We start from the raw sequence: 14,072 nt of genomic DNA on the forward strand, positions 1-14,072 counted from the left end.
CTCTGGGGGAAATATTCACAAAGCAAGGTAAGCAGGCAAGTCCTGAGTACTTTCTCCCTGAAAGATTTGTCAGGCTGGAGAGCAGATTTATAGACTTGGTCTGATTCTGAGTTCTGTCTGAGGAGCAGAGGCACATCTGGGACAACAAACAGTATGTAACTCTTTCTTTCTCAAGGACTGTGGATCAAGGACTGTAGATGAGTCCTAGAGTCCTCAGGATTTTCTTAGAAAGAAGAAGGTCTAGTATTCTATGATTTTCCCTTGTCCTCTTTTCTAGTCTTTTTCTCTTTTTTGCTCTCCTTACCTGTAGTAGTGAGATAGTGCATGTAAAGCTGTTTTATAAACCATATTCACTCTACAACTTTAGGAGGTGATGCTAGATGTGGTGCATGATGATGATCTTCATGATTTTTTTCCTGACCAAATCCCTTGGGTCCTTCTAAAAAAACGACCAGACTAGGAATCCAGTGAGCCTTTGAACAATAAAAACAAATTGTGACATGCAAGAAAACCCTTTTTCTGTGTGCAACTGTGGACATTTTTCCTATGTGACTTCAGAAATATCTAAAAGACTTTTGGGTGTTCTAGGAGCCAATGGTTTGGCCAATCCTCGAGATTTCTTGATACCTGTCGCCTGGTATGAAGATCGCCAAGTACCAGGTGGTTACACTGTGATTAATAAATACCAGGGCAAGTTGTTTGCTGCCAAACAGGTAAAATAAGAGGGTCTATAGGCAGGGGAGGGAATGAATAGTTATTTAGTACCTACCGATTACCAAGGCCAGTGTTAAATACTTTACACGTACTATATTCTTTCAGCTTTACTACACTACTAAGATACCACAAATAAAGTACTATTTATCATGGAAACAGGCTAGGTAGTGACAAATAATTTACCAAATGTCACAGTAAATGGTAAAACCAGCATTTGAACCCATTTCTGTCTGACTCCAAAGGCCATGCTCTTTCCACTTGCCAAGGAAAAATAAAGAAGAAAGGGAATAGCTTAAGCAAAAGCATACAAGTGGGAATGAGTTTTGTGAATAGAAGGGAGATTGTTTTCTGAAGTTAATTGGTTATGTGTAGACAATAAAGTGGGGATATATAGCTCTCTGTAAATGGTGGGGGAAACATACAAACAGGATAACATGTTCTGAAAAGGGAAACAAATTAAGAAGAAGATCATTCAAGATTTATATCCATCGATGGCCACCATATTTCAAAAACTAGCAAGAATTGATACAAAACAAGTAGAACGCAGTTAAAATAGCATGATTTGGTTTATACCACCAGCCTGATAAACTCAAGAGATGAGCAAAAACATAGATAATAATAATAAAATAATAACATGTAATCTATAATGTAATATATACTGAAATAATATATAATTATTATATGTATTAGTATATTCAATATATTACATAGTATATAATTGATATATAGTATATTATTCCTTAATGTATTGAATATATATTAGAACAAAGTAATCATATAACCAAAATAATCCAAAGATCTCATTTGCCAATATTTTTTTGCTTTATTTTTGCCCATTTGACTTATTGCTTATATTTTGCCAAGGCATGTTATTGGATGGCATCTAGAAAGTGTGCTAACTGACAGAAGCCAACTTGTTTGGCACTTAAAATTAACCCCCGAGGGTTAATTGTCACCCTCATTGACACATCATCATCCTCATATTCTCTTGGTCAGGATTTCTCAAAATGTGGTTCAGAGACCAGTTGCATAAAAAATTCTCAAGGTGGCTCGTTTAAAATACATATCCTTAGATACCACTCCAGTCTGGCAAAAATAACCTCTGGTGAGAGGTGTGGAAATATGCATTCATTTTAAGCATATGTTCCCCGTATTATTTTTGACATAGAGTTGACAGAGAATCATCATTCTAGAGGTGGCCAGCAGCTCCAATGTTTTCCATTTTTCAGGTGGACCCTGTGCTGGTTATTCTCCGTGCAAGCTCCCTCTGTTCTGTTCTCCCTTTTCTACCATGATCTGTGCCCTGGGAGATTGACCTATGTGGACTGCATCACCCAGGCTCCCTAGCCAGCTGGCTTTTGGTTGGGTTCAACCAGTGGGAGGTCCTCAGAGGAAATTAGAGAGCGGGAGGAAAACTAAGTTGGGGTTTTCCTTTCCCTGCTTCCTCCCTGTTTGTGACCTTATCCCTCCACAATCTCAGTTCCTGCTGAACGGCCCCAATACTTGCAATACTTGATAGACACATCTCTTCCTAGCTTTGTGTTAGGTGACATCACATTGGTACCTCAAAAATGATCATGGTAAGAGTATGTATATCCCAGAAATCAGCAAATGCTGTAAATCGTAGTTTTTAATTTTTTTCCAGAGGGCTAGTTGTAAAATATTTATCAGCATACCACCGGGCAGCCCCCTTATTCATGGTTCTAGCTCTTGCTGGAATCCTGTAACATTTCCTTCCCATGTTCCACACGCCTAGGAACAGTGATGTTTTCACATTACTGCTAGGCTCAGGTACCACACCATCTCTAGGCAGTTTACTAATGCCTATCATACCTCTGTGAGTAGCCATTCAGTCAAGTCTTTAGAACATTCTGAATTTGATGCTGTTTCCAGCATAGACCCATATCTGCAGTGGGGACAACCTTCCTATAACAGAACATTGATCTTCTCCTATGCCAGGGCAGGCCCAAGAAGCATCACCTTAGGATTGCTCTCAAATCTCAAGTTCTTGGGGTTGGAACTCTTAGAGGCTTTCTTGCCATCCTGCACTCACCACCCAAGCACTGTGTCTAATGGAAGATACTCTGGGCAGCAGTTACCTAGAGAACAGTCACAGCATATGCCTGCCCTTCACGCCAGGAAACCCCAAGGGTGGCCTGGGTGGCCTGAGAATTGCTGGCATCCACGGATTCTCACAGTTGTGTTAAAACTTGCTGAAAAGGCGCTGTTTTAGAGAATGTACTATGCTTCTGCTACGCATGTGATCAGAGGCAGCTGCAGCTTATGAAGTGGAAAAATAGGGTTAGTGGCTAGAGGAAGGATGATTTGAGGGTATGTGAAGCAGCCACAGAATGATTCAGGGTTACACTTCTCCCAAAGGATGCTATTATTAAATTATAAGAATAAAATCACATCAAAAAGTAGTGATGCCAAATACAAACTGTGGAATCACAGCTACAGAGCCATTAGGTGCTAAGATCACCCTTTTCTGCTTCTTTTGCAATTAGAATGTCTCCCCGTTCAATGTTGTGGCCTGGTATGGGAACTATACCCCCTACAAGTACAACTTGGAGAACTTCATGGTCATCAACACAGTGGCCTTTGACCACGCAGTAAGTCTGGACCCTGGAGGGGCCTTGGGGAGTGGGCAACCCTTGGGCAAGAGGGGTTTTCAGATTTAACATTTCCGGTGTCACCCTTGGAAGCCTGAAATATAGCCATTTGTGATTGTGCTGACAGGAGTTTGAATCATCTGCCGCAATGCTTCGGAGAAGGAATAAATAACATAGCCAGTGAGGGAGCCAGGCCAGACTCTCAAAACTCGCCCATGAGCACAGCTCAGTTCTCTACGTAGATTAGTCACAGTAACTGTCCTAGATGACTAAAAACTTAGTTTCTTCATGGAAAGTTTATCCCCAAAAGAAAACTGACTGCTAATCTTAGTGATGGTGTGATAAAAAGGGAACATTTCTGTATTTGGAAAGTTCCCTGTCCTGCCCACAGATACCAACAGTCCACTAGCTCTGGCTGCCTACTCCAGTGCCTCCACTTCTGGCTGCTTCTAGCCATGATGGAGCAGGCAGCTCTCTTCTAAAGTGACTCATAACGTGCAGTGCTTGAATTTAAACCAAAGAAAGTCTAGCGTATGAACTTGATCATATTTTTTCACTTATTTAGGAGGCCACAAATAGGTCCCTGGTCTATAGCGCAGGCCCCTAAAGCCCCACATTCTCCACAAAGTGCTAGTTCTGGGATCCTGGAGGGAAGTACATTTTGCAACCTACTTTATAAAAGATTAACTTAACCCACAAGCTGGAGGGATAATTAGAGCAGAAGCTAGAGAATCAGAGACAGAAAGATTACTCTGAGCCAGTTCAGCTTATCTCTGGGGGGACAAAACTACCTTTCTGAAGAGGAATAACTCTGAATAAAACCAAAAGGGAAAAGAAAATGAGGCATCAAGCCCAAAACAGCATGAAAAAGGATCCTGTGACACTGATAGAGCTTTATTTGAGCCTCACTACCTTTTCATTAAGTTTCAGATCATTTCTCATGACAGATGGAGAAGTGTTAACTCTCACAGCAATAAGGTCTGGGTTTTCGACTTGCATTTACCCAGGTTCAATCTCCTCTGTTTTGCCGCTATAGTTATTTTTTCCAAATTTCAAACCTGATCATTCTATCACTGTATTAAAAACCCTTTTGCAGGCTCCCTGTGGTTTAGAATTAAGTCTGAGCTCTGAAGCGTGGTATTTGATGCTCTTCACCATCTGGCCATGGACTAATTTTCCAGTGCCACCTCTTGCCCCTCTCCCTTCTGCCAGTGCACTCTGGGCTTTAGCTTTATTGTCTCTTAATAAAAATCTGTGTGTTTTTTGATGTCTTTCCTGTTTTCTGTGCTTAAAAAGTACCTTTTCTTTTACTCCTTCTTCCTACCTTTCCTTCTTTCCTTTCCCCCTCCCTCTCACTCTTTTTCTTTTTTGTTTCATTCTTTGGTACCCATTTCAGATGTCACCCTCTCTTTGAAGCCTTCCTGATCCTCTCAGGTAAAAATAGGCACCCTTCTTCTGCGCTCCCTTGGATCTCTATTTATAAAGCTAGATTGCCCTTGGCACCTTACTGTGATTAGTTGTTCATGCACCTGTTTTGTTACTCCTTCAGTCCACCTACTCTGCCCCTCCACCAATAATGTTAAAGGGGCAAGAAATAGATCTCAATCACCTTTGAATCTTGACCATAGCATAGCATCTGAAAGTAAACATGATCATTGATTCAATTAAGTCTAATCTCAATCTTTCCACTGAAGGATTATAAAGCTCTTTTAAAATCAGAATCACATCCCAACCCATTCCCCTCTACACTACCACCACCCAAACTAGTGATGTACATGGTATGTTTTAAACCTAAGAGTCAAACAAGGGTAAGAAAGCAATAATAATACCAGCTAGAATCTCTGTGATTCACCCCCACCCCAACCAAAAAAAGAAGCAGATCCTACATTTATGCCAAAGCGTGGATATTATTTTATTTCTATTTCCACCTTACTCCAAGCATCCCTTCTGCCGAGAGCTCCCTGCGGCACACCTCAGTTCTGGTCACTGTGACCTGAGGTTGGGAGGCAGGTGCCACAAGTTCTCAGACCCACAGGGTAGTACGTTGTTAAGCGAGGTTCAGCAGGGTGAAAAAGCAGCTCAGAATCCTCTTAGCTGCTGCTACTTCAAGCACAGCAAGAGCAGAAAGTCAGATGAGTGATTACTATACCTCAACAACAAGCCCAGGCTTCTTAGCCTGGCCTATGTGGTTTAATCAGAAATCAGAGTGTCACTCTAAAACCCTTTCGTGTGTGGGTGACATGCATATTATTGTCCACCCACTTCCCTTTCCTCGTATGTTCAGCCTCTCCTTGTGCTTTCTCAGGACCCGTCCATTTTCACAGTATTGACTGCCAAGTCTCTACGCCCCGGAGTGGCCATCGCTGATTTTGTCATCTTCCCACCTCGATGGGGGGTTGCTGATAAGACCTTCAGGCCTCCTTATTACCACAGTAAGTCTCTCTTTTGCCAAGCCACAGTCGGAAACCAGAGACAGAAAAGCACTGAGTGTCGCCTGTTGGAAATACTGCTGAAGGTGTTTCTGGACGCCCTGCCCTGGCTAGAGTTTGGGATCCTGTGTCCGAGGCCTGGTCCCTGACCTGGTCCCAGACCTTTAGCTGCTTAAATACTATAACTTCCATGGGGTGGCAGGGACGCATTGACTCTGAGAAGGAAACACTGCATAATGCCTGGAGCCCAGTTCCTCTGACCCAGAAGAGAGGCAGAAAGGCTGGTAAAGCATGAAGCAAAAAGTTTCTTCACATTTCAGATGCTTCTTTTGAGGGAAGAGGAATGGTGGGCTGCTGTAGGTTAGTTTGTTGTTTGGGGAAAGCTCATTACCTAAGTCTAGTTGAAAAGCCAGTAAAATGTGCCTTCTCCATAATTTTGGCAGGGTAAAGCAGACTGTAGTCCACACTGAGGGATGGATCCTATTCTGAAAGCAGTTTCTGCAGAGCATTTTTTGCCTAGAACAGAACATAACCAAATCTACTTTTTTACTTTATTAATATTATTATTACTAACAGCTAAGAGTTATTGATCATTTTCCATGACTCTGTTATAAGTTCTTTAAAAGCATCAACTCGTTTAATCCTCATAACAGTTGTCAGAGATAGGTCGTATCATTATCCCCTGCCCCCCCTTTTTTTTTCCAGAAGATGAAACTGGCACAAGAAAGATTAAATAACTTGCTCAAGGCCTCACAGCTAATTAAGTGGTGGATTCGGGATTTAACTGAAGCCAGTCAGATGCCAGACCAGACTCTCATGACCACTAACTGATGTGCCTAACACAGTGCATGGTACTTAATATGCTTCTAATAAATATTTATTTAATAAGTGAACGAATCACCAAGAATAAGGCAGTTCATGGCTACGCTTAATGAGGCTGGCATTTTTAATTGTGCATTAGTAGCTGTAAATCCAACCTAAAGGTCAATATATGATTCTACTTCCTAAACTGCATTTTTGTACATAGAGTTCTGAAAATACTCTGAGTGGGAACATTTTAGAAAAACAAACCCCTTTCCTTAGTTAACCTCAGGGCCTTCTGTCCATATGAGGCTCCTCTCTATACAAATCAGCTCCCAGGTACCAGGGCTCAACAGAGTAGGATAGTGCACTGGGTGGGCAGCTCAGACATTTGTAGAGGCCTTTGGGATGGACCACTTCGTGGCCAAATCCCAGCACCTTTTTTAGGTGGCACCACTATAATTGAGAGAAGGATACCATTAGTTACCACTACAAAGATACAAGATCCTTTGCGAATAAAGCCGTAACAAACTATGTCCTTTCTGAAGAGTGTCAAGCCCACCATAGGCCCTTTTATCTCCTGACAGTTAGTCCCCTTAGAGGACCTACTGAGAAGAGAGAGCGAACGGCTCTGGCTTAGAAACTGGATCTCACATGCTAGTGTTTGATAATTCACTATTTCATACAGTTCTTATATTGAGATTTGAGAACATTAAGGGTCAGAAAATCACTTAGAATGCCCTTTGTTTCAATGCTTATTACCAGGGCCCACTCCCAGAGAGTTAATTAGTTGGTTCTGAGGTGGAATCTCAGAATCTGCATTTCGAACTAACAAGTCATGAAATTCTGATGCAGGAGGTGTACAGAGCTCTTGTTGAGGGGCACCAGCCTGGAGCTGTCTCCCCACCCAGGGAGAGGAATAACAGAGCAATCAAACTTGGGCAAGTCTGCTACTGGGCCACAGCTCTCAACCCATGCCTTGACTTTGGTTCGTAGTTCAGACTGCCTGAAACAAATCGCTTTGTGGTATGCTATTAATAATTTTTTAAAAGACTCTCAAGTAAATTTGGCCCAGGGTAGATAGATCTCAAGAAAGGTATGGTTGCCTCAAGTTAGTTGGGAAAACCACAGAACCCCAAGTCAGAAATTATTTTTACCAGAGATATTCAAAATATTGCTTTAGCAATAATCAAAAATTTTGCTACCTTGGTGTGACTTTATAGAAGTAGAGGATTATTTGTGTAGAAATATTGCCTCCAGTCATCTTAATGTGCCTTAGTCAGTTGGATTCAACATTAATCAGAAAGACAAGATCTACCCTCCCACTGTCCTTTGAAATATAAAAAATGACATAGAAAAGTCATCACTAAACTCTTTGCTACCTAAATTTATATTCATATCAAAGCTGAATTCTGTCCATGAAGGTGACCCTGATGATGCATACTGGAGTGATGTATGTGATAACATATTTAAATCATAAGCAGAACTGCTTTTAAAATAGAGATACTTTATACTTACAGTCACTTCTTTTCCTCTATCCTGCTTCATGGTGAAGCACATAGAGCTATGGATCTTTTCTTTTCTGCAGGGGCCTGCAGCAGCGTTTTGCTTTCTGGGCAAGGTGGTTATGGCTGCCTAGTCAATTCCAGAAGTATTTTGGCACTTGGTTGTATTTCACATGTAAGGAAGAGGGGTGGGGTATTCATAACGTCATATGTTTAGCCTTGCAAGGGTCACCATTACCATATCTCTCTACTCTGTTCATGATCTGCAGTCTTAGCATTCTCTTGGGACAGAATATGAGTAACTTCAGACAGGTTATTTCTTATTCATCTCTGTCACAGTACTTAGCACAGTGTCCAATTATATATATTAGATGAATGAATAGGCAGATGGATGGATGGGAAATGGACAGATGGATGGGTAGATGAATTAAAAGACACTTAAATTTACTCAGGTGTTATATTTAATTCTTGCTTTAAATGTGTTGCTTTTCTCATAAAAAGCTTTATTTCAAAGGAAACATAAGATTTAAAGAATGAGAACATGGTGATTTTTGTCAAATTTTGCATAACTCCAGAATACACAACTAGCATCAAAATATTTAACTTATATGAAAGCAAATTTTCTTAATCTGAGAGAACTTTTTAACACCCCGAACTTTGTTGAGTAGAGAGCATCCATTCACAGGAGGCATGCAGACAGAGCCCAGGAGATTATCTGCCAGAAATGATATAGAAAAATCTTCTCTACTGAGTAGAAATAGAGATCGCTTCCAATTTTAAGATTTTGGAATTCTATGAAGGGAATGTCAATGAAAATAAAAAAAGAATGAATCTAAGAGGCATTTTAAAGAATGGATGAATAAGATGATATCAGATTCAGAGATAGAAGATAAGATTTGTTAGAATATAGCAGTTATAAGCTGGGTTTTACAAATACTAGGATCCTTTCACACAGATTCTCATTTGATAATGGGCTCCAAGTCCAGGTTTCTTTCCATTACGTCACCCTTCCATCAGCACACACCACACACACACACATACATACCTCACTTCAGTTTTCTATATGAGGAACCGGAAATATGGTGACGCATGTACTACTGTGGGGCTGGTTGAGAAGGGATTCAAAATCACACATGAAGATCATTTTGGTATGAGGATCGTAAGCCTAAATGATGGAGCCCATTCATTCTTTATTATAATTTGCATTTTAATTATTATTAAAATTATTGTCCAAGCCTTAATTTTCTTTAAATCTAGATTAATTTATTTCAGGCAGTGGTACACAAGACCTCTGATAATCTACATGGTCGTGGAATAGAGCTTTGCCTACCAAGAATTCTACACTAATGAAAATTTTGTGATTATTCTTCTGTTGATCTGTATTCTTTATTAATCTTATAAAATGTATCAGATTCTCCTGTCTTCTTGTCATTCTATGGAAATAATGTTTGAATGGGCTTAGCGTTTAGGGGTCTTACCCTGGGTAATAGAAATAATACCGCTTCAATCTTCCCAGGGAACTGCATGAGCGAATTTATGGGACTCATCAAAGGTCACTATGAGGCAAAGAGTGGTGGGTTCCTGCCAGGAGGAGGCAGCCTGCACAGTGCAATGACTCCCCACGGGCCTGATGCTGACTGCTTTGAGAAGGCTAGCAAAGCCAAGCTGGCACCTGAGAGGATTGCCGATGGCACCATGGTAAGTTAAATGCCAGGTTCTGGCGGCCTTGGGCTTTCCAGTCTTGTTGAGAGATGTGGCTGTTTTTTATTTATTAAAGTCACAGAAGAGGAGTTGGGAGAGGAGAGTGTGTGTCTGTGTGTATGTCGCCATGTGTGCAGGCACACCCCCTGTGTTTGTCCTAGATTTCTGATGTGCTAGGGGAAGAAAAAGCTTCAGACTTGGAGTCAGGCCTCAGTTCAAATCCTAGCCCTTAGTTCCTGCGTGACCTTGAACAAGTCACTTAACTTCTCTGCTTCATTTTCCCCAGTGGGTGTGGTACCTAACCCAGCAGGTGGCTCTGATTTAACCTTAAAGACTATCCAGCACTGTTCAAACATAAGATGGTATTATTATTACTGTGGGAAGGATCTTCCCTTATCTGCATGCAGTCCTGTGTATATGTGCTTTGTCTCAGAGTCAACTCTTTCCTTTTGAAGTAATCCTCTGGGGCCACAATAGCAGAGAGTGCGTGATGTCACCTTCAGCTGGTTTCTCAAACCAAGGAGGGTCAAGAAGACTTTGTATCACTATATTCAGGGCTGTGAGCAGCAGTTCCCTGCAGTTTTCTCATTTTCTTTTGCTTTCCTTTGGCATGGGATGAAACTGTTGGAGTTTAAAACCTGTTTTGTATTCCTCCTGTGTCAGACTGTAAACACTGAGGCTGAGCACAGTTGCAGACGGCTGCGGCACTTGATTTTATTTTACTTTTGCATTCTTGGAGGTAGAGTTTATGGACCACAAGGAATAATTTTATGCTAAATCATATGCAAATTTGCTTTACAGTTTTAAACAAATGGCTTTGATGTTAACGGACTTTAAAATCTATAGCACAGACCTGCCTGACTCCATGCCCAGTTTGCAAACAACCTAAGCATTATCCGTCCTTCTGTCCAATGCAGTTTGCCTTCAGTCCCAACCCTGGGGCCAGAGTTGGTGAAGTTGGTCTGTAGGGAGAGGGCGAGAAGAGTCCCATCTGCACTATCACCCCTTGCAAGGGCCTCTGCAGAGGTTCCGTAGACCCCTACATTTCTATGAGACATGGTTTGAGAATCTCAGTTAAGCTATTGCCTCTGAAGCCTCCTGTAAGTCCACAGGCCACTCCAGAGTTGCCATTCAATAACACCATTGGTGTTATTGAATAACACCAGTGAACAATTTTCTATATCAGTGAGGAACAGGACAGAGCTGTTTTTATGAGGAACAAGACTTTGACTAATGTCTAGGGCCTGAGCACTAGTGACAAAGAACTCTCCTATGTCAGGGTTCAGGAGTAGGCGGCACTGGGTAGCCAGGGAGCCCAGACGACCTGGTGAGGGAAGGTCCAACACTTTACCTAGACCTAACTTTGGTCTACCTCACCATTTCCCATTATATAATTTGGACGCTGGCCCATCTATATGCCTTATCCTTATTCTAGTTTGGAATAAATTAACTTTATACAATACTGTCTTCATAGCTCAGCTGGGATGAGTTTTTTTTACTCTAGTCAGACAGCAAGTCCCCTAAGAAGCAGTCAGTAAAGAGACAATAACAATGGCCATGATAACAACCTTATATCTGAATACTGCTTTATAACATGCATTTCCACATGACCACATCTGGTCCTCACATCAAGCCTGTCGTGAGAAGTCAAGCAGGCACAGTCATCTCCATTGGTTTAAGTAAAAAGAATTTAATGTATATTAGACACAAAAATATTAATGTGACTTCTGTAGATTGTGGTGCAAGAGAATATTCATTTTCCTTTTATCCATCTATATTTTTAAAATTTCCGAAAATGTGAGCACATAAGGATTGTAGGGTTTTATTTTGTTTTCATTTTAATTTTATTTTTTAAAAAGCCACAGTGAGTAAAAAAAATCAGCAATCAGTGAAGCTGGAATGTCTACCATGCACAGAGCCCTTGCATATTCTTTCCATTGCTGACAAAACCTGATCACAGCAGAATGTCCACCATTCACACCTTTCTAGGATAGAGCTTTTAAAAGGGCCACAACATTCCTACTTTCTAATTCTCTTCTCCTCCTCACACTCTCATTTCTGTCTTTTCTTTTTCCTAGGACCATCTTCTGGTCAAAGTACTAAAAAAAGAAAGGCTCAAATCCCAGCTCTGCCATTTCTTGCTGCCATCACTTTAGATAAGTCATTTCCCAGCTCTGAGCCTTAGTTTCCACCTCTGCAAAATAAGGAGCGTGGCCTCCTTCACAAAGACATAACCACAGTAATTAATGGCCCCTGAGGAGATGAATATTACTAAGATTCTCCCAGCTCTGCCCTTGGGTCTAGCAAATTTAACTCCATAATACTACAGGGACAATGTGAAACTTAAGTGCCCAGTTCCATTGTCCAGAATGAAACTTGATGTTCTGAGAAGTTAAGGGTCTTGCACAAAGTATCACCTGCTTCTAAGTGGTGGGACCAGAGCCAGAACCCAGAACCTGAGCCTGCTCTTCTCACCATGACATTATTCAAAGATTCTGCCTACCCACATAGTCTCTCTTGACATCTAATCAAATGTGCTTTGTTATCCACCTCACCTCTTCTTTCTTGTCATTTCCTACAGGCATTTATGTTTGAGTCTTCTCTAAATATGGCTGTCACCAAATGGGGGCTCAAAACCTCTAACTGTTTGGATGAGAACTACTACAAGTGCTGGGGGCCTCTCAAGAGCCACTTCACCCCCAAGTCCAGGAACCCAGCAGGACTTAATTGAGAATGGAGCATGACTACCACAGTTGAGAATGGATGTGTGCAGAATCTCATTCTAAACACTTCTGGCATGTTGTGGGAGGGGGCTAATTAAAATGAGAACTCACTTTTTTATAGTCAATGACTCAGACATTTATAGAAATTTCTTTGGAAGATTCTGTGACTGTCAGCTTAATTACTCAATAAATACTTGCTGGTGTTGTGTGAAAGTGGCGATTGGTCATAATCAGCACTTGACTGGGGCAGACCTGTAGTGGCCAGGACTTGGGGTCCACAAGTTTGTACCAAGACCAGGACCCCTTTGCATGTGCTTAGCCTGAGTGGCTTTATTCTAGAAGCATCAGTCCAGAGCATCTACCAGAGATCACAAGCCCAAGCCACAAGGAAGGAAAGGCCAAAGTAATGACCATGAGCTCAGACTGAAGCCAAAGCCAAGGCCCTAGAAGTCAGTTCAGGGAAGCATAGGGAAGCAAAGGGATTCAGTAGAGCTCCAAACATCTAGTGTCATCCTTAAACAGGTGGGAAGCCAGGGCACCAGGCTATCTAATCTTGATAGTCATGTATTAGCCAGTATAGTAATAATAGGCAAGAAGTCCAGTCACCAAGAGTGAGCATCATTCACTGAGAGTACCAACTGCCCTGATTTTCACACAGAAAGCCCTACATTCCAAGAAACCTCTCAGTCCTACTCCAAGCAGAACAGTCAGTCACCCTATTATTCATTCATTTATCGGTTCATTTGGTAACCTTGCACTGAGTCCTTACTATGTGCCAGCTACAGAGCAAGACTATGGATATGAATGATTGCAAAGGACAAAGTTGTCTACAGCCATGCTACCCTGAAAAAGCCCGATCTCATCTGATCTCAGAAGCTAAGCAGGGTCAGTACTTGGATGGGAGACCACCTAGGAAGACCAGATGCTGCAGCTATTTAAAACATTTTTTTTAATAAAGGATTGTAAGCTGACAAGTTCCTTACAATCTGTGGGTCAACCAAGGGTTGCCTCACCTAAAAATAAAGAATTAAATAAATTTAAATTTAAATTTAAAAAAAGAAAAGAACAGTCATTTTTTTTCTTTCTCAACCTCACAAACTGGGGAGGTCAGGGCCAAAGAAGATCAAAGACCCCTGTGCTCAGACCACAACAAAACAGAGGTGGTGCTGTGTATGTAGGAAAGCGCCTCCTGACAGCTCCCTTCCCATGGCCGGCATCTCTCCCAGAATACTGGGCGGCCCAGGACTTTGAGGTGAGTTGGTTAGGTTCTCACAGAGTGAGAAGACAGGCACATCAGATTAGAAAGGAATGGGAAATGGTATTTGTCGCTACGTTAGCTCTGTAGTTTTAGCACATTTCCCCCACTTTGTTGCCATAGTAGCAACTTTGATATGCTGCCATCAGATTTTTATTTAACAGTATGTAGCACGAGTCAGCATGTGTCAGGGCCTGGGATCTAGGGTTGCCAGATGAAATATAAGATGCCCAGTTAAATTTGAATTTCAGATAAGCCCCGAATAATTGGATATGTCCTTTGAACATACTTATACTGAAAATTTATTCAGAGTTTATCTGGAATTTAACTGG

The 14,072-nt window shown here is 41.5% G+C and overlaps 1 protein-coding gene across 3 annotated transcripts in view; it reads left to right on the forward strand.

The window, feature by feature from the left end:
* The window catches only part of HGD (homogentisate 1,2-dioxygenase), a 40,867-nt gene extending 28,166 nt beyond the window's left edge, over positions 1 to 12,701 (forward strand). For all 3 annotated transcript variants that reach the window (XM_016158866.2, XM_016158864.2, XM_016158865.2), the window contains 5 exons: positions 589 to 713; positions 3,222 to 3,326; positions 5,632 to 5,758; positions 9,578 to 9,759; positions 12,344 to 12,701. In XM_016158866.2, coding sequence (XP_016014352.1) covers positions 589 to 713; positions 3,222 to 3,326; positions 5,632 to 5,758; positions 9,578 to 9,759; positions 12,344 to 12,493 — 689 coding nt within the window. In that variant the 3' untranslated portion in view covers positions 12,494 to 12,701. The remainder of the gene's footprint in view (positions 1 to 588; positions 714 to 3,221; positions 3,327 to 5,631; positions 5,759 to 9,577; positions 9,760 to 12,343) is intronic.
* Positions 12,702 to 14,072: the final 1,371 nt, after the last annotated feature.

The sequence above is a fragment of the Rousettus aegyptiacus genome, unplaced genomic scaffold, assembly GCF_014176215.1.
Source record: "Rousettus aegyptiacus isolate mRouAeg1 unplaced genomic scaffold, mRouAeg1.p scaffold_m13_p_4, whole genome shotgun sequence".
In the NCBI taxonomy this organism is placed as follows: Eukaryota; Metazoa; Chordata; class Mammalia; order Chiroptera; family Pteropodidae; genus Rousettus; species Rousettus aegyptiacus.